General features: G+C 43.9%; 1 protein-coding gene across 1 annotated transcript in view; it reads right to left on the bottom strand.

Annotated features, from left to right (window-relative positions):
* Nucleotides 1-27,352, bottom strand: part of PUM3 (pumilio RNA binding family member 3) — a 70,958-nt gene that overhangs the window by 8,898 nt on the left and 34,708 nt on the right. The window contains exons 12-15 of the mRNA XM_088476588.1: nucleotides 23,725-23,778; nucleotides 14,660-14,740; nucleotides 4,476-4,618; nucleotides 2,735-2,957 (exon numbers count right to left, since the gene is read on the bottom strand). Coding sequence (XP_088332714.1) covers nucleotides 2,735-2,957; nucleotides 4,476-4,618; nucleotides 14,660-14,740; nucleotides 23,725-23,778 — 501 coding nt within the window. The remainder of the gene's footprint in view (nucleotides 1-2,734; nucleotides 2,958-4,475; nucleotides 4,619-14,659; nucleotides 14,741-23,724; nucleotides 23,779-27,352) is intronic.

The raw sequence follows: 27,352 nt of genomic DNA, 5'->3' as shown, positions 1-27,352 counted from the left end.
CAATTTGTCAGCCCATCTGGCCGACATATCATATGGGTACACATCGGCAAGTGTGTACCCAGCATTAAACTAAAAATGTTTGTGCCGTCTGTGTTAACTATTTGTTGCAAAACTGCTGACCCCTATCTTTTGGTTATGACAGATTAGTTTGATCAGACCTATGTTAAACTATGCCCAAATAACGGCAGGGAAGATGGTAGGAATAGAGGGAATGAGGAAAGTAGAAAATCTTATATCCAGTCATGTAAAAAGATAGCACACCTCCTTCAAGTCTGTTTTTACATACAATCTTCACAAAGTAATAATGTTACAAATCTAAATCAGGTAAAAAATAACAGAACAGATTTTTGGCACTAATCATTTGCTGTATGGATTTATCAGTGTGTTACAATTTATTTGAGGAATGTTTATGCACAGCTGTCTAGTTGCCGCCATGGAATCTCAATGGCCTTGAGGTCTGGACTTCACGTGGGACCAGGAAATGGAGACAATGTGAAAGACATTTATTTAAGATCTAGATGTGTCCATGTATAGAGTTTTCTTTGTTATTATCTGCCGTAAGTGTAATTGTCATAACTGAAAGTACATTTTTGGGGCAGGTTGTTTCCGTCTTTCTTTCCCCTTTTATTCTTAATGGACGAGGTTGGTCAGTGGAAGATGTGTTTATTAGGAGAAGGTTATAGAGCTGGGATGTAGTCAGGAAGCCGACGGTCTAAATGCCGACCACAGACTTCCCGACTGTCTAATCCCGGCACAATACTAATGACAGGCGTCGAAATCCTGACGCCTGTCATTAGACCTACGCCGGGAGACAGACGCCCGGCATACCGTACGAAGGTAAGCCGGGCACAGACAGCCGCACTTAGGTTTTAGGGCTCCCCGGGAGGGTTAGGTTTAGGCTAAGGGAAGGGGGGTTAGGCACCCCAAGGGGGAGGTTAGGGTTAGGCGACCGCCCGGGAGACTTAGGTTTAGGCACTTAGAGGGAGGTTAGGCACTTGGGGGGGAGGTTAGGCTAAGGAACCCGTAAAGGAGGGTTAGGGTTTGGGGGGGTGGGGATTTAGGTTAGCGATACTCACCTAATTAGCAGTCGGGATCTTCACTAATGCCGGGCTTCCGCTGTTGGGGTACGGCCGGCAGTAATACCTACTACACCCATCCAGCTTACAGGTATGAAACCAAATGGTTATATCACTATTTGCTTTGTTTAAAGAAATATTTTTCCTATTTAGGATGGATTGGGTGGAGGCTGTTACCAAGAGTGTCTCGTGTCTCTCACTTATTTGATATGTTGGAAATCTAGATTGATTTGTCGCCCTGCTACTAAACTTCGGGTTTACACAAGTTTTTTCTAAAACTGAGTGGTAGGAATGAAGAAATGTGAGTACAGACTTTTTCAATGGTAATGCAATGTTTTACTTTGCGTTGTCCTCATCTTGTTATTTAATCGTGAGCACGGCTAATGCCATATTGCTGTGTGCCACTAAGGCTGCCACTTACTGCTATTAGGTCAAGTGTTCAAGATATATTTAGTTAGTATTTTGTTGTGCCTGTCGCTGGGTCTCATTCAATTGCTATAACTCATGGTTAATATTTCTAATACTGCTTTATCTCTGTATAATTGTATTTCGCTTTGCTCTAATTAATATAGTTTAAAAAAATTAAAAAGTTATCCAGATTGAGCCATGGTTTTAACTGTTGACGATCTCCCCCATATTTTGTGAGCATAGGGAGCTTTAAGAATGGTGATAAAAAAAAAACCTCTCTTGAAAATAATCTTTTTGAGAGGTTAATTCCATTAGAACACACCATTTAGATTGTCTAAAATTCACACTTCGGTGCTTAAGACCATTTTTGAAATACTACAAATTCAATTAGCCGTGCGACATGCCCTGCAGCTAAATGAACACAGTGCGTGGGGAACAGCTATTCAATTAAATTTCCCCACATGGTAAACCAGGGGTTAATGCGCGCTAACCCATTGAATCCACATAAAGTACAAAGTCAATGGGTTTCACGTGCATTAATGCAGAATCTGCTCCTGAGGCTACGAGGAGAAATCCTGCCTCTGTAATTAGCACGTGGGGTTCCCGCAGGTAACTGAATCAGGCAGTGTGATCAATTAGCTGCAGGGTAATCCCCGCTGGCTAATTGATTTCCCCTTATAATTGCGTCATTTCTATTTTGTGGCGGTATTTTTTAAAGTATTTTAATGAAGCACAACCTACAAAGGAATTGTGAATCTCAAATAAAAATATTTTTATTCTATATAAATAGCAATCACAGCCTGTGGTTTGAATGTCAACATGATGACATAATGATTGTTGACAGTCAGAATGTAGACACTGCGTTTTTTTAAGCCTAAACCTAATTGCAGCATTTGACCCTACTTTTGTCGACATTTTGACAATGTACATGTCGACATTATGGTGTTGACATTCTAACTACATCCTGCACTAATTATGGTTGCTTGTCTGTTGAGTTTTGAGTGAAACTAATGTAATACAGGCAGCAGTCAAAAAAGCTCTATTTTGGTTTAAATGACCTTCTGTAATGTTATGGAAGCAGTTGTGGATACTTCATGCTGGCTTATTGTATTGCGGTTTGTCACATTAGTGATAAAAAAAAACATGAATATGCTAATGTCAACCAGGAACTAGTGGAAGCTGTATATATCACCTGCTGTAGAGATTCCATATGATACTATTGTAAGGTTACTGAGAGAAACAAGAAATACCTCTCCATCTTTGCCACCTGGCATAAAATCTTCTGCTGCCATACTGGCGATGGCGGACATGACAGGCTGTGTGTCCCCAACTGCATACAACAAAATATTAGTCACCATGACACACATGGCATTCTGTAACACCAAATCTTGCAAATTTTCTCCAAGATATCTTAACAGAGGTCCAGAAATAGCATCCAGCAGCTCACGGTGACGCACTGCAGGATCCTTCTTACTGTAGGGAGAACATGACAAAATGACAGTGGGCACACTGTGTGTGTGTGTGTGTGTGTGTGTGTGTGTGTGTGTGTGTGTGTGTGTGTGAAGCCACTACTGCTACTTTTTTCACATTGTTTTCTCAATTTGTTAAATCTAAACAAAAAAAACAAAAAAACACCACCTATAGATTGAAACCACATTAGCCGGGCCCTCTTAGACCTCTGTCTGTTAGTACCCAGCCTTTTTAATCTGAGGTATGCCGACACAATATATACCAATATTAATAATAGGGCACAGGAAATGCCATGGGTAACTTCAGAGTTGAGTTGATCTGTTGCTCACACAGAATCATGTAAGATGTAATTGTCCCCTGCCATATGACATCCTCCCTACCTACAGAACAGTAAAATTGTGGTTCTCACAACTACAAAACAAAGGAGTTGAAGAGGAGTTACACACCCTTTTAATGCAGGATGGTGCAGTTAGGGGCGCGTCATAACGTAACTGATCTCTGCTTTAAGAGTGCACAGCTAGGATGTAGCAGTATGTAGCAGTCTGACACCACACAAGACGACAAAAATACATTTTTTGGCGGTGGGGGGGACGCAAGTAATACAAGAACCTGGCATTTTTAATGGATTTTAAAATTCAGCTGTTTTATGGATCTACAACCTCCAGGGATAAAGCAGCTTACTGCTACCAGCATACAATAACGCAAGTAAGCTCTAATCTTCTCCGAGATATTTGTAACATCAATTATGTGTTATGTGCTACAAAGAAACACAAGCGCATTGAAATTAAATATTAATTTTCATAGTCAGATATAGTATTAATCTGCCTTACTTCTGTGTATAACAGAGCAGAATAATGTGTGGTATTAAGAAGGACAGCATGGGGGAAGCAGCATGTACTCAAACACATGTGGATGCTGTACTAAGCGTTACATGGGGAGATCTCTCTGTTCATGTCAGAACTGTATAAGATCAGCATTAGGAGGACAGATTGATTTTCTGCCATGTTATCAAGTCACCATTCAGTCAGACAACCTAGCAGTGGACATATGAGCAGGCAATCACTGCAGAGGCAGCAATCACATAAAGGCAGATAAACACATGCCCTGAAGCAAAAAGAGGCTGCTAGGAGACTCATGGGACCAGGTACGACGAGATTAGCCGTTTGGTGTGACTGCAGCAAAGACGGGTGAGGACACATCTGTAGGTGAATATGTCACAAATCAAGCTCTTCACAGCGACAACTCTCATACATAGCAGTGTGGTGAGTTAAACATAGTACCCCACAATTCAGATAAGAACCTCCCACTTGCTGATTTTCGTACGAAGCTCTATGGTGCTGGGAACAAAAATCAGCGAGTCCGGATCTAGAGCTGCATACGAGTGCACTTAACTCGCGCTGTGAGACAATATGTAACCAATTCAACTGACCCCTTAAAACCTTGTAACTCAATTTATAGATTTATGCAGCACAATGAGATTAATTCTGACTCCATCTAAAATTGTATTACATTGTTACTTACCTGTGTGCGTTGACATCTCCTTGTTTGAGCACTTCAATGATCTCAGGCAGAAAATGCGCTGAGTTACGTCTGCTCAGTAAATAGAGCAGCACTTTCCTTCCGTATTTGTCTTTGATTAGGTTGGGCAAGGAGCTAATAAGTTCCTGTGTAAAGAAATGACAAGATAGAACAAAGTAAACGGACCAAACATTCATTCCATATGCTGGCCAAACTGAACTTGTAAGAGCAGTAGATCAGATCCAGGACTCTGCAGCGTTAAACAGGACGATTGTCTGCTTAGTTACTGCTTGCAATGAGAATCAATAATTTCAATTTATTACTTCACTGCTATTAAATATAAATCTGGCTGGTGATGGGGCTACTGAATTTTTCATGGATCAATGTCTCTCCTGTGGAGAAACCGAGCAGATGCTTCATTGTAATAAACACACAGCAGCAAAAATTAAAAAGTAAACAGCACATTGGGAACAGTAAACACTTTATCTGGGGTATTATTTGGTGCTTTGATACATTAAATGTGACTACTTAAAATTGATTTACCAAGTCAGTTGTTCCTCAATCTTTGTTCCCTTAATAAAACCAATTTAATTGACTGAATTTGACTGAATTTGTTTAAAAAAAATATGAAGCATCCGTTTTTCTTTTATTTCCAATCACATTCTAGTGTATTTATAAATCTTTATGACAGCCTTTCTACAATTTACCTTGCATTTGTCTGCTGTAAATATTAAGAGGTAAAAAACATTACGGATGCGGGGCTCTCTCTAGCTTGTGTAAAGCGTTGCTCCCTTGGACTATTTTTATATCTTTATAATCATTTCCTTATTGCTTGCAAAAATATTCCTCTCATTCTTAATCCTGTGTGGACGTGGTCTAGCAACAGGAAAATGGTGAAGTAGTCAAAAGATTTTCGTGGTTAGTGATACAAAAAAACAACCCATCAGGCTCCTGAGGACTTTCCTTGGAAATGGCAAATCAAAATATTGTCAATGTGTCATGCTGAAAGAATTGGTCATATGAATTCCATACATGCATTGACATTTACACTCAGTGACCACCTCTTTCCTTAAAGTTGCGGCAAATTTGTTGGTTGCACATTCATGCTGCCAATGTCCCATTCCACAAATCTCAAAAGGTGCTCTATTGGATTGAAGTCTGGTGACTGTGGAGGCCATTGGAGTACACTGAATTCATATGGTGCATATACACGGTCAGATATTGTGTCAGATTTGAACGATAACGAGTTTAAAAATCGTTCATATCTGAAAGAAAAACTGACGTGTCCCTGCAACGATGAACGATGCGCGTTCCTGTTTGTCAGGTAATGATATCTGACGTGTTTGCAGTCAGATTTGGTCGATTTCATTAATTTTAATACTGTCTAAAATTGTTCAAATCATTGGAAAAATAGTTTAATCGTTCATCTGACCGTGTGTATGCACCAATAGTCATTTCCGTGGAACCAGCTTGAGATGACGTGCTTTATATGACATGGCACATTATCAAGCCGGTAGCATCCTTTAGAACAGGGATGGGGAACCTTTTTTCTGCCGAGGGCCATTTTGATATATATAACTTTATTCGCGGGCCCGGTGCGTCCCCTCCGTGTGATGTCACATGGGCGCGGCCACAATCGCCAGTGGTTACAGCAATGCCCGGAGCATCCTAAGGAAGCTCCGGGGAGCTGTAAGGCAGCGGTTTAACAGTTTGAAGCATCCTTAGGACGCTCAAGGTGGCACTACTGCATAGATTCTGCCTGCAGGGTGCCATTCTAGGCACCCTCCTAGCCAGATAAGGCTAGCAGAAAAAAGCTCAGAGGGCCAGACCAAATGATTCCGTGGGCCTTATACGGCCATGGGCCTGAGGTTCCCCATCCCTGCTTTAGAAGATGGGTAGACTGACTATAAAGGATGTACAGTCAGCAGCTATACTCCAGTAGGCATAAGCATATAAACAATGCTCAATTGGAATTAAGGAGCTTAATTATTATACCACTACCCTGAACTGTTGGCACAAGGCAAGATGGATATAATAATTTGTGTTATTTTATGCCAACTTTTGACCCAAATATCTGCATGCCGCGGCAGAAATCAAAATGTATCATATAAGGTGATATTTTTCCAATCTTCAACTGTCCAGTTTTGACAGGCTTGTGTTCATTTGTCTCCTGCTGCTATAACACATCCACTTCAAGGTTCGATGTTCTTTGATGCTCTTATGCATATTACTGTTGTAACTCGTGGTTATTTGACTGTCAGCTTGAACAAGTCTGACCCTTCTCCATTGACCAGTCTAATTACAAAAGCATTTTGGCCCATAGAAATAATGTTCACTGAATGTTTTTTTGTTTCGTGTACCCTTCTCTGTAAACTACTGCTGTGGGCAAAAATCTCAGCAGATCAGCAATTTCCGAGATACTCAAACCACCATGTCTTCCACTAGCAAGAATTCCATGGGAAAAGTCACTTTGATCACGTTTCCTTGCCCATTCTGGTGTTTGATCTGAACAACAACTGAACCTCTTGATCATGTCTGCACACTTGTGTTGCTGCCACATGACTGGCTGATTACATAGTTGCATGAATGAACTGTACAGGTAAACATAAAAATGGTCACTGTATCTAGGTACAGTTATGATATGCTCACCTTACCAAGCTTATATGTCCAGTTTCAGACATTTCATCATAATATGGAGTGCACAGCTGAATTACCTTGATAGTGAGGGACCTTGATGCTCAACTTATAACTACATTTGAAAACATCAGTGTTGTAACAATTTGTGCTTGCATCGATCAAATGTAATTACAATGGAGGAGCTGTACTGTGCACCTTAGGGCATGTGGTGGGGCACAGTTTCTTCAAATGCACAGGGAGAAGAGAATGCAGGGTTTCCCACTTATGACACAATGGAGCGGTTAACAGTTTAAGGAGAATGTCCAAAAGTAGACATGTATTTTATAGCGGATATCATCCTTTCAAATAGGTGCTAGCATATAATTGCTGATGTTTTCAAAATAAATGAAGTCTCTGCACACCAATACCAACAGTGTTTTCCTCAGCCAGAGCTGTTGATTACATAGATTATCCTAAGCATTGCCTTTTTTCTTTTCATCTATCCTATAGTAATTTTTGGGCAAGCTTACATTTTTTTCTCTGTATTTGCCTGTACAGTGTGCATTGGTGTAACTAGGGTATTTGGCGCCCAGAGGAAAATGTAAAATGGCGCCCCACCCCCACTGTGTGCACCAAAAAGTAGGCGTGGCCACTGAAAAATGACACCACCGTTTCTCATCATTCTGGGAACATTACTTTCCATACGCACCTTAATGCCCCAAGTAGCAGTGCCCCCTGTAGTAGTGCCCTTTATGCAGTGCCCCCAGTACACATAAAGCACGCAGAACACAAAACTACTTACCCGAATCCCAGCTGCTGCGCCCGCCGCTGCCCATTCCTCCCATCCCACTTCACACTATGGGAGAGACGTCATTACGTTTCTCCTTTCGCCCAATGCGGGAGCCGGAAGGCAGAGCTCGTGAGTGAGCTTCAGCCCGATGCCGGCACTGGGTGCAGCAGCCAATAAAAGTCTGTCTGACTGTTATTGGCTGCTAAAGCAAGCACACCGTTGCCGGGTAGTATACTCACTGTCAGTGAATGTACTACCCAGCACCGCTGTGTTGGTTTTAGTGTGTAGTGCCGCGGACCGCTCTGACCTGTAACACACTCCTTCACACCGCCGGGTCTGACAGCGCCCAGCTAACTTGCCCTGCCCGACCCCCACTAGTTACACCACTGCCTGCCTGTGTGTGGGGAGGTGGAGCCGGACTTTCCATGGCCGGGGAGTTGTCGAGGGCGGCAGTAGTCCGCAGCCGCTGTCATGTCCACGCTACTCCCCAGCTATTCCCCCAGCTTTAAGAAGCCGTTCGAGGTCCTGTGGCTTAGCCGGAGCCAATACGATGCTCTTCTCCCTTGGGGAGGCCACCAAGCGGGCGGCCGGGGTGCAGCCCTTCTCCTCGTGCCTGCAGCAGCAGAGCGTGGCTGTGAAGTAGAGGACAGCCTGAAGAACACAGTGCAGGGGTAGAGGAGAGCGCAAAGTGTTGCAAGTTGCGGGTGGGGAGCTGGGCGCTGCCGGAGCATAAGAACCCGCTGCCGGCCGCTGAGGTGAGAGAAGGGAGTGGAGTGACCGTGCCGCGGGGAGCTGCATTACCGGCACGAACGAGTAGTGACCACCAGGGAGCTGCAGATCTACCAGCATGGAAGAGAGAGACCACTCGGCTGAAGGGGAGCTGCATCATTACTGGCAAGGTGAAGGGGAGTGACCGCATGGGATCTGCAGCACAGCCAGTGGGGAGTAGGAGAGTGATCGCTGGGGAGTTGCAGTACTGCTGACTGGGGAGGTAGAGTGTGTCCTCCAGGGAGCTGTACACTGCAGGTGAGGGACAATTTATATTATTTCATTACAATGTCCTCCCATTATAATATTGTTAGAAATTGTGGGCGCTCCTGTGTGTTACACTCTCTAAATGCACTGCTGTGTGTGGGCAACTATATTTATGGGGTACTCCTGTGTGTCATGCACTGTAAATATGCCTGTCCCTAATCTCCTCCTTGCCCCTGCTGCTGTCTACCCTTTCACCCTCCTTGGCCTTCAGCACTGCCAGCCCCTAACCACCTTCTTGTCGCCTGTACTGCTTCAGCCATCTACACTTTCACCTTCCCTACCCAGCCCTAACTTCCTCCTTGCCCAAGTTGCTGTCTATACTTGCCCCCTCCCTACCCCCAGAACTGCCTGCCCCTAACCTCCTCCTCGCCCATAGTACTGCCTCAGCTGCTATCTTCACTTGCCCCCTCTCTACCCTCAGTACTGTCTGCCCCTAGCCCCCCTTGCACCTCAGTACTGTCAGCTGTTATCTATCCTTGCCCCCCTGCACTGTTGCAATTACCCCCAACTTCTCCATGCCTTTCCCTCCAGCTATACCCCAACTGCTACCTGCCCCACAGCACTGTCCCAACTTTCTGCTTTCACCCCACCATTATATGTGATGGGACCCATGAACAGTGGAGTAGGACCCCAATTTTATGAAGCGACGGGTCCCAGGGACCCACACATTTTTTTGCTTGTCGCGATCACTGCATGTAATATATATATATATATATATATATTTATTTATTTTTATTTGTTTTTTGGCACAAAGCATTGAATACCCAAAAACCTATTGTAATAGCAGCCTTGAATCGCCTCAGGTAGCCAGCATGTCTACTGGTTACAGAAGCATGAATAGTGCGTCCCTGGATAAGAAAGAAGGTAAGCTCCTCCAGTTCCATCACAGAAAAAAAACAAACAAAAAACCACAACTACAGTACCTACCTCCAATAGCAAGATATACCGGTCATATATACAGTAAGGGAAATTTGAAAAACTACCTGTCTCTACCTTTCTAGTATGGAGCATAAACCATTGTAATAGCTGCCATATATTTTGAAGAAATAACTATACACCGTTCAACCATAAATATAAAACCACTGATGTGAAGTGAACATTGATTATCTCGTTACAGTGGCACCTGTCAAAGGGTGGGATATGTTAGGCAGCACAGTCAGTTCTTGAAGTTGATGTGTTAGAAGTAAGAAAAATGTGCAAGCATAAGGATCTGAACGACTTTGACCCAGTCATCTAGCCATCACAATTTGGCCCCTAATAGAGAACCTCCAAAAATGCAGGTCTTGTGGGGTGTTCCTGGTATGTACCTACCAAAAGTGGTTCAAGTAAGTGCTTAGTATCTACCAAAAGTGGTTCAAGTAAGGACAACCGCTGACAGGGTATCATGGACCCCAAGGCTCATTGATGAGCGTGAGGAGCAAAGCATGTCCGGTCCTATCCCACAGAAGAGCTACTGTCGCACTAATTGCTGAAAAAGTTAATGCTGGCTATAATGGAAAGGTATCAGAACACACAACACATTGCAGCTTTCTGCGTAGCTGCAGAACGTTCTACAATGGGCAAGTGGGTGTCAGAACTGGACCATAGAGCAATGGAAGGAGGTGTTATTATTATTTTTTTTTTTACATCATGTGAACGGCCGGGTGCTTCGTTTATCTGTGGAAAATGGCACCAGGATGGGAAGAAGGCAAGCTGGCTGGGGCAGTGCGATACTATGGGCAATGTTCTGCTGGGAAACCTTGGATCCTGACATTCATGTGGATGTTACTTTGACATGTACCACCTACCTAAGCATTGTTGCAGACCGACCAAGTACTTCTGACTAATGCTTTAGTGTAGAGAAGTTTTTGAACTTCCATATGCTGTATCCTCACTAAACCAATTATGTCTCTGCCCAGAATCATCTCAAGGCAGCCCTATATTAGAAGGACATGGTGGTCCAGAATGGGAAACACAGGCAGGGCTCATGCACTGTATCGACTGGAACAAAACATTGGGCAAAAAAGCTCTCTAAATAATGGAGCTATGAGTATTCTTGATTACCGTTCCTACAATATTCTCAGGTACAATGAATGCATCTCATTTCAAAGCGAAGGCAACAAGGCGCATTTACTAACATTGTGCTTTTATATTAATTTGTCACAATTGTGCACCTATCAAACACTTACTTTCATGGTCTCTCACTTGACAGATAAAATGTTTTGCCTTATGCTGGCCACACACACAGCGATATTTTACCCGATCTGGCCGAGTCCGACACATTGGAACAACATATCGTGTAAAATATGGCCAAATTGAGAGTAAATCGTTAGTCCCCACTGACGATCACGATGCGATGCGCGTCCCCGCTGGTCGCACATCGCATCTTCAGATCTGCCGTGCAGTAGGGCAGATCTGACAATGTAGGACACGATGCACTGTGAAAGTCTGGATGCAGGAGAGATCGTTTGAAGATTGGACACCAAATTGTGTGCAGATCGTGTGGAGAGCTGCCGGGGAGAGTTTCAAGGGAAATCGTACACAAATTGTACACATTGACTGATATTGTGCAGGTTGCCATGTGTGTGGCCAGCTTTAGTTGCTGCAGGGCAATGTAAGTACAAAGGAGTTATTTACAAAATGGGCATAAACTGCGCAGATGAAACATTGCACACAATAATGGTGCATTTCTGCCCATGTGCAAAGCTGTACATGTATTGAGTTGCAGCTAGCTCCGCAGCAGTATATTCATGTCATTTATGCAAAAGTCATTATCATCAGTACATATTGCACCTGCCTTCTAAACAGGTACAAAAGGTATGGTTCCAAGCAGGCATATGTGTCTCTCTGCAGGTCTACATGTGCTGCGTTTGTGTGCACATGCCCTTATTGTACTTGGCCTACGTCAGAACACCCAATCCTTCTCATGTTGTGTATCTCTGGGTGTAAAGGGATGTAAGTGCCGGATATGCGCAAGTCTGCATTGGCGCATATACATCAGTTCTTTTTCTGTACAATTTACGGTATGCCACCTTCCAGAAATTCAACTCAAAATCAGGCTCTAATGTGACAAAAATGCTCCGAAAGTAATGAAATGAGAAGTCCAGAGGGAAAATTTACTATGCAGTGTTTTTGAAAGCCGTGGGTTCAGCCATTAGACTTAAATGTGCAATAATATTAAATACATAACCAGGCGTGTTTTGTGAATATTATTTTCCCTTTAAATCCAGCTGCCGGCACCACTGAAGTTGCGACTTTAAAAAGTGCCACATCGTAAATTTACCCCAAAAATCGATTACTGGCTGGATAAATAGGGACAGATTTTTAAACAAGAATATAGCTCTTTCAAGACCATTGCTTATAAGAATGAAACAGTAATTATTTTTAATCATAAGGAGGATTTACAGCAGGTTAAACAAGAACTTATTTCATTTAGGACAATTAAAGAATTAAAGGTCAGGTTTATGTATAGGTTAGCTAACTTTTCATTGTTCAAGCTGATAGACACCAGGTAAGCCCATTCTAGCAGAAAAAGCTCAGCATCCTTAGACATGACAGAAAACTACTGTAACACTAACAAACCAACCCTAGAAGAGAGCGGAGAAAGTTGGTTCTTATATACAATATGGTTTTAGCACAAAGCTGATGATTTAAAAAAACAAAAACAAAGGTCCGCTGAAAACATGGACACAAACAGGCACCCAGCGAGTTGTTTAATGAAAGCCTGACAGATTTATCTGGTACAGCAGACTCTCTTAAGCAATTGAGATGCAATGGGCTTGATTATATAGCCTGCAACACAACTGCCAGGATTTGTTGCATAAAAGAAGCAGAAAAAGAGGTTTAGTGACCACAATGAAGGAAAGAATCTCACAGGATGAATGCTTTGTGGAGATTGGGCTGTCAAGTTAGTCAGACGCCGTCGACGTGACAAAGTGCAGGCAAAGCATGGTGTGCACATCTAAATGGTTTAATTTATACCAGGCTCTTTAGGCAAGAAAAACAGTGCAACAAAAATATTGGATTAAAGAAATTCTGCATGCTTTAATTTTCACATGTAACCATTAGAAAAATAAATGCTACCCATAAATTCTACAGACTCCTCTATTATTTTTTTAGCTTTACATCAGTGTCTTATGGATTATGTAGTAATAAACATAAAACAGTCTCTCCGTGTACATAGGCTATAAAGTACATTTTATGCAGTGCATTGTGCTAAGTAAGCCGGCCTCCAATTTGAGCTGTCAGACAAAAAACTGCCCACTCCAGGACTGGCTTCCAATAAATGTCACAGCCTTCATTTTGCATGGACAGGATAGAGCATGCCAAGCTGAAAATAACCATTTACCTCCCCAACGTGCACAAGACAATATTTACTCAAGCACAGAAATAGCTCTGTAACAATGGGCTTTAAATTAGAGCAGAAACAGTAATATATTTTAAATTGAAGTTTCTTTACGCAATAAAATCAAATACAAATACTATATACGGTGTTTGCAGATGGTATAGTGGTAAGCTAGAGCAATGTGTGTGCTATATAAATAACTGGTAATAAATAAATAAAAAATGTATCTTCCAGAAAGCACCAAGCATGGTTAGGAAATGGATAATTTATGGTACAAAAAGAAAGGGAAGGTTTAGTAAAATGTAAAAAAAAAAAAAAAAAAGATTGTGTCAAATGAAATTTGATTGAGTATTGTAAAGAGAAAATGTTATTTATTCTACAAAGGGATGAAATATTGCATGAGAAGGCATGCAAAGACCCCATACACTTCTTCAGGACATGCAGCAGCATAAGGGATCATCTCATTAGAAACTGCAGAACCACTCCCACGACAGGGTCCCTATGCAAAGCAATACAACTCGAACACCTCAAATAATAAAAAATGTGTTGGCAGAAGCAATTTTATCATGGACGAAGCCACGGGCAACAGCTACCTAGAAATATGCATGTGGGCAGATACCCTCCCTTACCATAACAAAGCTGGTGAATCAGAAAGAGTAATTTGCTTGGGGAGCCCAAAAAGTTGCCAACAGACTACTGTATTGTTAGTTTATAGAATGAAAAATCCATAAAGTATAATTTCTTTAAATAGAATGGTGGAGTCCCATCTTTAGCGTTCTTGTAACTTTTTCAGTGATTATTAGTTACTTTACTGCAGTTTTATTGCTATTGTCCATTTTATGCAAGAAAAAAATATATATTTTAATAAAGAATACAGAACTTGGAACACACAATGATTTTCTAAAAACCACAGTTAACTAGTATACTGTGGTTAACATGACTTAGGCCAGGTGCCCAATGGAGTTTTACCAGTTTGTTTTTGTTGTATAACTGTTAGTTATTGCTAGTAAACATTCTTGAAATTTTTTAAAGATTAAAAACAAAAATAATTTTTGTAACGTTAAAAAGCAGTAAACCCCAAAATTGTAACTGATAGCATTCCAAATATTTCAATGCAAATTCCATTAAAACTGTTAATGGGTACAGTAACTCTGGAAACAATTGTTCCAAGTGTCAGATTCCAGGAGATATCCAACGGATTTCCTAATTAGAAAGCACTTGGCATGTTAATAAAATAAAAGATGCAGAAATGAAAGGTCTAGAGCTACTGAGATCCTATCATTTCAGAAACTGTTTTAAAACGGTTTTAAGACTGTTTAAAGAATGAATAGTACACCAAGCAATGGAGAGAGTTCGGTTTGGACATAGTTGTTATTACTATCACCTTATAATGTACTTGTTTATGATGAAAGTGATACTCACAGAAATGATTATCTGCTTTACAAGCTTCGTATCGTCAACACAATCAAACATTGCCAGCAGGACCAGATGAGAAAACTCCCCCTGGGGAAGAGGAAAGGGGTTACACACAAAGGCTCATTTTTATAATTAGTTAAGAACTGGACCTTATCAGGTCATTCCAAAGGTAGAAGTTATGTGTGGTTAGTAGAGCAAAGTTTATAATGAAAAATATGAGATATGGTAAGAACTTACCCTTGTTATCTCTATTTCTACGAAGTCCATAGGGTTCCACAGGATACCTTGGGTATAGGTGTGACGTCAGTCATCGGGCACCATAGAGTTAAGCTTTCAGCCTCCCAGGATGCACTAGGGTCCCCCTCCTATACCCCGCCCCCGAGCCAAGGCACCTCAGTTAGTTACCAAGCCATAGGCCGGAGGAGGAGAAGGAAGAGAGAAAAAAGATCTGGACACACACACAAGAATCACATTCTCACCAGAGGGAGACGGAAAAACCGGTGCCTAGAGCAAAGCCCATCTGCAGCACAGGTGCGACAGGGCGGGAGTCCTGTGGAACCCTATGGACTTCGTAGAAATAGAGATAACAAGGGTAAGTTCTTACCATATCTCATATTTTCTACTTCAGGGTCCATAGGGTATCCACAGGATACCTTGGGGATGTCCCAAAGCAGTATCCTTTTAAGGGTGGGGACGCTCCTGTGCAGAAAGGAGAATCCGCCGCCCGAAGGAAGCATCCTGAGAGGCGAAGGTGTCAAACCTGTAATACCTCACGAAGGTATGGACAGAGGACCACGTAGCAGCCTTGCAGATTTGGACTGCAGAGGCACCACGTCGAGCTGCCCACGAAGGACCCACAGACCTAGTGGAATGAGCCTTCACAGAAGGAGGAAGCGGCAGGCCTTCATGAAGATAAGCTTCAGAAATAGCCATACGGATCCAGGCTGCCAAAGTTTGCTTTGAAGCAGGCCAACCCTTTTTACGGAAGCCATAGAGGACAAACAAGGCGTCCGACTTCCTAAACGAAGAAGTGCGGTCAACATAAGTCCTTAAGGGCCGCACAACATCCAAAGAGGCCTCACCCACGGAAAGACCAGGTGAGTTAAAGGCCGGAACAACGATTTCCTCGTTAACATGAAACTGGGAAACAACTTTGGGAAGAAACTCGGGCCGAGTGCGGAGCACTGCCCTGTTCCCATGAAAAACCAAGAAAGGGGGTCTACAAGAAAGAGCCCCTAAATCAGAAACACGTCTGGCCGAAGCAATAGCCAGAAGGAAAACAGTCTTAGCTGTTAGCCATTTAAGATCCACTGAGCCCAGTGGTTCAAACGGCAGTCCCTGGAGAGCCCTCAGGACGACAGCCAAATCCCAAGGCGCCACAGGTGGAACAAAGGGCGGCTGAATGCGGAGAACACCTTGCATAAAGGTGCGCACATCCGGGATTGTAGCAATCCTACGGTGAAACCAGACAGACAGGGCCGAAACCTGCACCTTCAAAGAAGCAAGGCGAAGCCCATGATCTAGTCCCGCTTGTAGGAAGGCGAGTATCCGAGACAGACGAAATTCCCGCGGTGCATAACCTCTCGGTCAACACCACTGGAAGAACGTATGCCACACGCGATGGTATATCCTCGCGGAAGACGGCTTCCGAGCTCGTAACATGGTACGCACCACGGAGCTGGAAAAACCCCTGGACCTCAGCATGGCTGTCTCAACAGCCACGCCGTCAAAGACAGCCGAGTCAGGTCCGGGTGAAGACAGGGGACCCTGTGACAGAAGGTCCGGTCGTAGCGGCAACCGCAGAGGACTGTCCACGGACAGACCTTGAAGGTCTGAGAACCAGTGCCGTTTGGGCCACGCGGGAGCTATCAACAGGAGCGTCCCTCCTTCCTGTTTGAATTTCCGGATCACCCGTGGAAGAAGGAAATCGGAGGAAACAGGTATGCGAACCGGAACGTCCACCGGACGGACAGAGCATCCACCAGAGACGCCCCTTCGTCTCTTGTGCGAGACCCGAACACCGGCAACTTGTTGTTGTGCCGGGACGCCATGAGGTCAATCTCATTCCCCCGGATGAACGTCCTGGCGACTTATAAAGTCCGCTTCCCAATTTAGCACTCCCGGAATGAAGACCGCTGATATGGCCGGAAGATTGCGCTCCGCCCATACCAGGATCCGAGAGACCTCCACGAGAGCCGCCCGACTTCGGGTTCCTCCTTGCCTGTTTATGTAGGCCACGGTGGTAGCGTTGTCCGACTGGACCTGTACCGGACGACCCTGGAGAACCCGATGTGCCTGCTGGAGAGCATTGAAGACTGCACGGAGTTCCAAGATATTGATTGGAAGCTCCGCTTCTGTCGGCGTCCACCTGCCCTGGAACAAGTGTGGACCCAAAACTGCTCCCCAGCCCCGAAGACTGGCGTCCGTTGTCAACAGGACCCAATTTGGAACCCAGAACGGACGTCACTTGCTGAGATGGGACGTCTGTAACCACCAGGCAAGGGACAGGCGAACCTCCGGGGTGAGCACAATCGTCTGGGACTTCAGAGACTGAGGCAGCCCGTTCCACTTGGACAGGATCAGGTGCTGTAGAGGTCTGGAGTGAAACTGGGCATATTCCACCATGTCGAACATCGACACCATGGAGCCCAGTAACCTCATCGCCGAGTGTAGAGCCACCCGGCGGCTGTGCAGACAACTGCGCACCCTCGACTGTAAAGCAGAGATCTTTTCCCCCGTCACGAAGATCCTTTGCTGTTCCGAGTCCAATAAGGCTCCGAGGTGCAGAATCCGCCGAGACGGGATTAGAGTGGACTTCTGCCAGTTGATTAGCCAGCCGTGCCGTAGCAGTAGCGCAATGGTCAGGTCCAAGTGGCGTAGAAGGAGCTCTGGAGATCCCGCCACCAATAAAAGGTCGTCCAAGTACGGTAACATGCAAACTCCCTGCAGCCGCAGAGAAGCCACCATGACCGCCATCACCTTGGTGATCACACGTGGTGCTGTCGCCAGGCCAAAAGGTAACGCCCGAAACTGGAAATGGTCGCTGCGGATTGCAAACCTGAGGAACTGTTGATGGCGCAAAAGAATAGGGACATGCAGGTAAGCGTCCTGTATGTCCAATGACACCATGTAGTCCCCAGGTTCCAGCGCCAGAATGATGGACCGTAGGGTCTCCATCCGAAACTTCGGTACCCGCAAAGACTTGTTGAGAGCTTTGAGGTTGAGAATCGGACGATACGACCCATTGGGTTTCAGTACAAAAAAAAGATTTGAATAGAAACCCTGGCCCCTCTGGGAGAATGGAACAGGCACTATAACTCCAGCCTGGAGCATAGTGTGCAATACCTTCCGCAGCTCCGTAGCCTTGTTCTGGTCTGATGGTAAACCCGTGGTGAAGAATCGAGCCGGGGGTCTGTGCCGGAAAGAGAGGGCGTACCCGTGGGAGACCACCTCGAGAACCTAAGTTTCTGTCGTAGTGACCGACCAACACTGGGCGAACTGCAGCAGGCGGCCTCCCACTTTGGGATCCCCCAAAGGGAGGCCCGGACCGTCAGGCCGCAGGCTTGTCATCTGGCTTAGGGGCCGGACGTCTGGTACTCCATGCCTGCTTCCGGGGCTTGGCCGATTTCTTAGGGCCAGCCTGTCGAGGAAAAGACTGTGGTTTGGGCCTGCCCTGGGCCCTATAAGACCGAAAGGACGATGGTCCAGAACCAGAAGGAGCAGCGGCCGACGGGAGACAAGCCGATTTGGCTGCCGCCAGCGTGGCCACAATCTTGTCCAGATCCGGACCGAAGAGAACTTCTCCGGTAAATGGCAATGCCTCCAAACCCTTCTTGGAATCTGCGTCCGCCTTCCAGGATCGCATCCACAAGGTGCGACGAGCAGCCACCGCTGCTGAAGAAATTCGAGACACCAGAGTACTAATGTCTAAGGCCGCCTCGTTGATATAAGTGGCCGAATCACGGAGATTACCAATCAACTCCGCCTGTTCGGCCGGACAGTCGGAATCAAAAGACGCCTCTAATGAATCCGCCCAGCGCTCCATCGCTCTGGCAACCCAGCAAATGGCCATAGCCGGCCGTGCTGCCCCCCCCGCAAGGGAATAAGCGGAATTCAGGCAGATCTCCACCTTGCGGTCCGTAGCATCCTTAAGGGAGGACATGGATGGCATCGGCAATGTGGCACTACGGACAAGACGGGTCACTTGAGAATCCACCTGTGGAGGGGATTCCCACTTTGCAAAATAATTATACGCGAACGGATAAGCCACTGCCAGGCGCCTCTGCGGCTGGTATCTTTTGCCAGGCTGTTTCCACGCCTCCTCTAAATGGTCCACTAACTGACCCGAAAGAGGAAAGACTGTGGCATCGCCCTTCACATCTTTAAAAAAGGCATACTTGGATTTAGCCGCTGGGGGAACTTCGTCCTCAATCACCAAGGCTGTGCGGACTGCCCGAATAAGTCCAGGAATATATACCTTGGACTTAGCGTCAGCGTCCTTAGTATGGAGAGGTTCCTGATCGTAAGGATCCAGAATCTCCCCATCATCAGACGTCCCCTCGTCATCCTCATAAGGAGCCGACAGAGATGCCACCGGCCGTTTACAGACTCCACCTAGCAACACATCCGACAAGTGCTGTACAGAACTCGTCAGGGAGTTAACCCACGCCGGCTCCTGAGAAACCGGGAGCGGGGAAATAGGGAGACTGTGGGGTACCACCAATTGTCGTGGGAAACCCTGCATGGGTGACGACATCACTGACTGCTGGGACAAACCCATCGGCGGAAACGCGGGCTGCGGAGCTAACTGGCCCACTAAGGTTGTAAGCGCCTGAGCGAAAGAAGCCCAGGGCGGCTCCTGTACCGGTGCTGTAACCGTAATAGGCCGCGCCATAGACAAACACTGCCGGCAGAGGCCCTCCGCGCTACCCTCCCCCTCCGCTAACGGTACTTTACACGTAGTACACTGTAGGCGGAGAGGAAAATCACTTTCAGACATGATGGCACTAAGTATGTGACCCCTCTCACCAATTATATATTAAATAGGCGAGAGACCACCCTGCAGCACCGCACCGCAAGGGTTTAGCAGAAAGGACAGGGACAGTAATAAAGCTGACAGTTAGAAGAAAAGTTACAGACAGCAGCGCTAGCACAGTCACATACAATGCAAAGAAAAATCAATTCCTGCACTAACAGCGCTGATCACTCAACTACGCAGACACAGGGCCTGGTAGGACACAGCGCAGCATACACAGACCTGACCCAAATCGGAGGAGAGGTATGCGGGGGGACCCAGACCACGATGCTTCCGTCCAGCGCTTCCAGCAGCGTTCACCATGCGTTGGAAAGATGGCCGCCGAGGAGCAGAGAGGAGGCTGGCCTGGGGGAGGAGCGCTGCTCCAGGACCAGTCGGCAGTGTGCAGAGAGGGCTGTGTGCTGCGGGGGAGGCGCCGGCTGTGAGACAGGGAAGGCGCGCTCCCCTGGCATGCATTTAACCCCCGGGACGCCGCAGCGCTACCGCTCTGCTGCGGTCCACTGTCCCAGGGGGTAGTGGAAGCGCAGGTTCAATACCTGGCTCCACGCTGCAGCCAGTCCCCAGGGAGCCCCCTGCCTGGGGTCTCTGGACCATGTAACAGCGGGGACCCACCGCGGGACCCTGCTGCTTACCTGCTGTCCCCCTTGAATCCGGCCATGGTCCGGAACATCTGGGGTCACCGCTAGCTGTGACCCCAGATGCTCACCAGCATCCCCGGATCGTTACCGGCCTTCTAGTACCGGCGGGGGTGTAGGGAAGACAGCATGGACGTCAGGACTGACTGTCCATGCTGTTCATCCAGATGTGCAGCCACAGCTGCATGAAGAAAAAGCTTCAGGGGCTCTTCTAGCCCCCACTCCAACAGGTGCACCCGACTCCGGCCGGGCACCAAACGAAACTGAGGTGCCTTGGCTCAGGGGCTGGGTATAGGAGGGGGACCCTAGTGCATCCTGGGAGGCTGAAAGCTTAACTCTATGGTGCCTGATGACTGACGTCACACCTATACCCAAGGTATCCTGTGGATACCCTATGGACCCTGAAGTAGAAATAGGGAAAGACAACACTAAAATAGTAGATACCCTTTTATACCTGTGCAGATGTATAGGCTGCAGTTTCTATTTCCATTATGGCGAACTCTAAGGGGTCTATGTATTAAGCATTGGAGAGAGAAAGTGGATGGAGATAAAGTACCAACCAATCAGCTCCTGTCATTTTTCAAAAAGTCTATAAATTAACAGTTAGGAGCTGATTGGTTGATACTTTATCTCCATCCACTTCTCCAAGGCTTCGTACATCTACCCCTAAATGAGAAACTATGCAACCAAATAAAGTATAAATAAATTGCTTTAGTGGTTATTTGTGTAGTTCAGAACTGCGGTGCTCCAAATTCAGTGCTGATTAAAAGGTAACAATCACACATAGTGGCTGATTCTGAGTTGGAAGTACAGTGTATAGCAATAAAACAAGTAACTTTGCACCTTTATAAAACCATGTTGCAGTGCATGTGGGCAGATGTAACGTGCAGAGATTTAGATTTCAGAGGGAGGTGTCCAAACTCGGATATAAATTGCTGTGTAAAAATAAACATGTCCAGCATTTGTGGGCTGAATGCAAAAGCAGCCAGTATATACCGGCATGCAAAAATAATAAATGTATTTGCATCCTTGTATTGCAACATGGTCTCATGGATTCTTCCAGATACAAAGTTACTTGCTTTTTTTGCTTTGCTTCCAACTCAGAATTAACCCCATAGGGATTATAGAGCATTTTTAAGAATCTGTGCTTTCCGTGCCTGTGCAGACCGATCATGTTGTAACACCTATAAGCCAAAGCCTCCTATAGGTATATAGAAAACATTCTAGCTGAACTCCATCAGGAATGTAATGCAATTAACTATTATAACTGCATGTATATCACATTACAATACAAACTGCCAGATTTGATTACTGGGTTTATAAATGTGACTATGACCTTTTTTCCAACACTGGACTGTGCAGCAATGCTCTTTGTATGATTGAAATATATTTGCCATAGTATAGATTTTATGTTTTAAGACATTTATAAAGGTAGCTATTACCAGCCACTATCAGTGCAAACTGCTAAAATTGTCAGGCTGATGAAAGAAGAAGAAATTAAGCTTGGAGACTGATTTCTTCCACTGATAGCAGAAAAGGAAGTTTGTGCATATTACCTCTATAGAAATAAGTCTGCACAGACAGAAGCAGGACATGAACAGCGACACTCCCTGTAACATCACACACCCATATCAGTGAGCCTCACACCCCTCATCAAGTGCTCCACTAAGGAGCAGTATCGGATCTACACTGAGGGTCTGATTCAGGTTAGTTTGCAAGGCTGCATTCGCATGCACCCCGCTTGTTGCAAAAATATGCTAATGAATGCAATCGCACGGCAACCACAGCACTATACCAAGACGCCCACCACTGTATAAAGCCTACCCACTTCCCATGACATGCATCCGCAAGTCAGCGGAAACATCGGTACCATTGAGGAACATCGGAACCATCCGCACAGTTGTGGTTGACCTGACCCTACCGCAGAAACTATGAAGCTTCCTGTCACCATCTAGACTTCTGCCAGCGTATGCTATCACAGGGGCTAAATTATGCACGCCCCTGTAATGGCGTTTAAAAGATGGAGAGTATCTAGATAGTCAGGTCAACAGCAGATGATAGACTGGCAATAGGTCGACAGGGTCAAATGGTCGACAGTTAAAAGGTTAACATGGACCAAAGTCGTAAGGGTCAAAAGGTCTTCACATTTTTTGTTATTTTAGCCCTAATTGTGGCCCTAACCCTCCCTCTAGTGCCTTACCCTCCCTAGTGCCTAACCCTAACCCTCCCCATCCACAGCCTAACACTAAGCCAAGTGCCTAACCCTCATCCTAAACATCATGAAAAACACCATGTGTCGACTTTTGACAATGTTGACCCTGTCGACATTGCAAGCAGGGTTAAGGACTTTAGAATAGGCTGTCTAAGGGGTCTCTGAAGGATGTGCAATCTGCCACGGGGGTCTGTGCAAAAAGGCTGTGTGCAGAAGCCAATGTGATTTGAGTAACAATTCCATTAGAATTTTTTTAACCTAATGGTCAGAGTTGAACCACATGTGTATTGAAATATTTGCACACTTTTAATACAAGTACTGCTAGGTTTGCTTTAGAACAGTTCCCAAACTCTGCCATTACAGTCCAGGTTTTAAGGATATCCATCAAGTGACTTCATAAGCACCTCAGTCAATTTGATTTACTCACCTGGCTCAAGCATGGATATCCTGAAAACCTGGACTGTAATGTGGAACTGGATATACAGTGTTTGTTGTATCATGGTGGATGCATGTTGATAAATTCATTTATAATACTTATCCTAATGGTATTTCTACTATAAGGAAAAAATATACAGTAATGTGGCTCGTGTGTAATTATCTATATTTTATGTTGACCTGTGAACTAACTACTCGTAAATTAATGCTCTATTCTCCATGCTTGATTTGTATTAGTCTTACCACATATTAGCATCAGGATGTGACACTATAGTAGTTTATATATGTGGTCACCCACAGCTATGCGAGCGGCCAGGAGGCCGCTCCATTGTCATGGAGGAGGGCACTGATTCACAGCGAGCGCTCTGGTCATAGCGTTCGGCTCTGAATCAGGCCCTAAGATCCCACCAATTGCACGGCCTGTTTTTGCTATATAATGACTATATTATTGAGCTGGGGAAGCCAGACTATTAAAAAATATGTTCACATTTATATACAACTTAGCACAAAATATTGAATACCTGCTCTGTACATTATGAGTTAAGTATCTTTATCCAAACAAAGATTGATGTCCTGATTAAAGCATTGCAACATTGTATTTACAGGAAAAAAAACACACTTTGGGCAATTATACCAATATATGGACAGACTTATTGATTTGTAAGTGTAGAAAGATTGTAGCATCAAAAAAACAAACAGCACAAATGTATTGTGTAATGAGCCAGTAGCAGTTACATGCTGTCTGACAACTTACTGTGGCAATTTTTTCAACAAATGTCTTCATGGTTTTTGCAAAGACTTTTCTATCCTGCATAAAAAAAATAATTAGCAAATATTAATTTTCAAGCCAATAAAACTAAAAACAATAAGATAAATGACCACTATTTAATTGCCTACTTCAGCCTATGTCAGTTATTTCATGTGTAAAATTGACTGAGGCAAAGATGTGTTCATTATAATCTATTTTATTAGAGACTACACCTCTGATTGATTAAACTTTGTCCTATTATGATAATCTGCTCCTGAGTATCTTAACATGTAGCCCCATATACGTTCAATGAATGTACAGCACATTCTATAGAACCGTTGTAATATTTTATTCTGTAATATTTTTTTATAGTCAGCAAAAGCAAAAAAAAAAAAAAAACTTAATATAATTTGCCATCAACAATTCATGGTGTATATATAAATTAACAACAGGCTTTCTTCTCACTATTCAGCCACCAATATTCAGCAACAGATCTTTCTTCACATTTTTATTTTTTTATGTGATTAACACCCTTTTTCACTTACTCGGTCTTTATAAAAGTAAAATTTTGACATTTACAAACAAATCCGTTATGCTGAAAATGTTCAGGGAACAGTTGCTTAACAATACCACAATGTAACCTTTTCAACAAGCAACACTTGTTCTATTTAGGGAAATGGTAATACAAAACAAGCACCAGCTTCAATAGAAGTGTTTTTAAACAGAATATCCATTTAAAAGAGGAAATGCTATGAAAATTATTGTTTAAATGGGCCTATCCACTAGCAGATAAATTGAACAACTGAACGATATATCGTTCAATTTATCTGATAATGGATAGACCCTGAACGATGGTAGATGTGCACTACCGCGGCCGATAAATTTTATCTGTCGTCTCTCCAACATGTTGGTCAATTATTGCATATCGCTGCCAGATATTAGAAATATCTGGCAGTTTATATGTGGTAAACAACGAACGATATTAGAAGCTACAAAGCACTGGAGAGAAAAAAATCCACTCCCCTGAATGATGTCATGCAATATCGTTCGTCTTTTGCAAAAATCTGTAATGTACATGACAGATATCTTTCAGCACAGCCACCGGAATTTTCAATAGTTATCTTTTGTCTTTCATCGTTCAGAAAAACATCTGCTAATGGATAGGCCCTACTATCTCAGGGTTTGTTTTCTACTTGCTTTTTTTGTTAAGTGGAGGCTGCTATGGGCGATCTCACAAATTCAGTGATGCTTTGTTGTAAATGCAATGACTAGGATTGTGTATAAAACCTTTATAGACATATTGTTATAATGGTCCTTACATTTATAAAAGCCAACACAAACTTTTTTTTTTGCAATATATAAAATTTTTCATGGGGTAGTTGTTGGTGCTGGTTAATTTTAAGGACTTCCAGTGGAAATCAACACGTGTGTTAAAAACGTCTAATTAAAGTGTATAAATAGTGTTCATTCTAGCACCCTGCACCTGTCACAACCCGTGCAGTTCCTCTTTCCTGCCTGGGGTGTCACTCTCTGCTCTGGTGCTTCTAGCACACTCAGCTGGTGCAACAAACTGCTGAGATACAGACCAGAGTGTGCTAGAAGCACCAGAGCAGAGAGCGACACCCTAGGCAGGAAAGAGGAACTGCACAGGTTGTGACAGGTGCAGAGTGCTAGAATGAACACTATATAAAGTACACCTATTTTACTTCTTTAAACACTTGTAGGGCAAATCAATTGTTTTTAGCACGCCTATCTCTTCTTTGTGCCTGACTGAGCAATCCATTTGTTGCTCCGTTCGGGTGCGAATAGCTGCGGCTGCATACATTTCTACTCGTAGTCTCCCATGCGATAATTGAATTGCTCCATCGTGGGTCCAAAAGAAATAGCCGCATTACAAAAAAAAAAAAAAAAAAAGGAATCGCCCCCCTAAAATTACTTAAGTAAATACCAGATAGATTTACTTATGCTCCTAATATCAACAGCACATTCTGAAAAAGCTTATGAGACGGGAATGGAGAGTTATACTACAGCCTAAAAATCGAACTCCATAAGATAATTAATAAATGGAGAATTACAAAAGTAAAGCATGAATGCAAAATATTGTGTATTTGCACTGCAACGATTCACCTGATTTAGCTGGTTCTCCTACCGCCTGAGGTGCTATTGCCCGCAGAATGTGATTTATGAACAACATTCAGCCTATATGAAACAAGGCTGGCTTAGCAGGAGTGAGTAGACTGCATCAGACACGGGACTCACTGGACCAAGTGTTATAGAACCAAGTTATTCTTTCATTTGTAGAGGTCTCCTTCACACTGGTTTAATCAAAGGAAGCCAATTATCATTTAATGCTGCGCTGCAAACATTTGCATTTGAAGTGGAGGGGAGAGTAAATACCTCACACAAAACAACTTTAGAATAAAGGGACATTTATGTCACTGGGGAAGGATTGTAAAAAGAATCATAGCTGCCAATGTTTCTGATTTTATATTGTACATTTGAAACAGTGTCTAACTAATCAGATCACAGGATATAGGTTGCGTGGGATTTCCTCAAGCAATGTTTGAGGCATACGTGACCTGGAATGGAGACGTGCATCAAGCCAGTAGAATAATCTACCTCCTGCTACCAAATGAATCCTTTAGAATAAGATTAAATATAAATCACATAAACTGCCAAGAGAATCCCAAGGGCACCCCAGCAGCAAATTAACAAATGAAACGCTCGGCTGACTGAGCTTTTTTTCTACCTAAATCAGAGATAGGCTGTGTTAAATAAAGTAAATGTTGCCACTCAAAGCGGCAATTCTTATTCCAAGTATTCGGCACAGTTCAGACATTTCTTTAAACAGTAGTGTGGAAACTACAAAGAAAAATAACAAATCTCCTGGAGAAGACACAACTGGTTTATCTTGGTAGAGATTATAGTGCCTAAGGTGGACAGGCAGGGCAGTTCTTCTACCACAAGGACATGATCCTAGACCTAGCAACAATAAACCAGATTATACCAGGAAGGCTTGTCTCATTTCTATAAGCCTGTTATCAACATACAGCATTGGTTTACAAGCTTAGCTAGTCAGCTGCTACTGAGAACAGTCATTAGCTGCAAGGTGAAAGCAGCATATCCTATTTATACAAGCTGTAGATCGGTGGTCTTTTGAAATGAATTAATTTTAACTTAAATAAATATACTATAGTACAATAAATATTTCTCTTTTTTTCAAATCAAATTTGACAAAAGGACTTGCAAAGTTTTCTGAACAAGTCATTTTATGATAAAGCTACAAAGTTTCATACAGATGTGTCAACATGCAGCTAGCCGCAATACACCATGTGGCGTGAGACACCAGGTCACATGCTTGCGTCAAGAGTTTTTTTTGCCTGAAAATTTGTTTTAGTCGCAATTCGATGCCACTAAGATGCACCAGGAGACTTCATAGACTAACATGATAGGCGACACTTGTATATCTGTGTGCGACGGAGTTCATATCCTATCCAAAAGGAGACATTTGGTTACCAAACACAAGATACTTTTGATTAAATAAGACCGCACACTTGCATGAGATACAACTGCAGACACTATTACTTGTGCAGATTATTTCTGTGGCAAAATTCTGTAAATTTATCAAAAACAA

Source organism: Taudactylus pleione, unplaced genomic scaffold, assembly GCF_031769625.1.
Source record: "Taudactylus pleione unplaced genomic scaffold, aTauple2 ptg000190l, whole genome shotgun sequence".
NCBI lineage: Eukaryota > Metazoa > Chordata > Amphibia > Anura > Myobatrachidae > Taudactylus > Taudactylus pleione.
The sequence above is the reverse complement of the archived record's forward strand: the minus strand, read 5'-3'. Positions and strand labels throughout refer to the sequence as shown.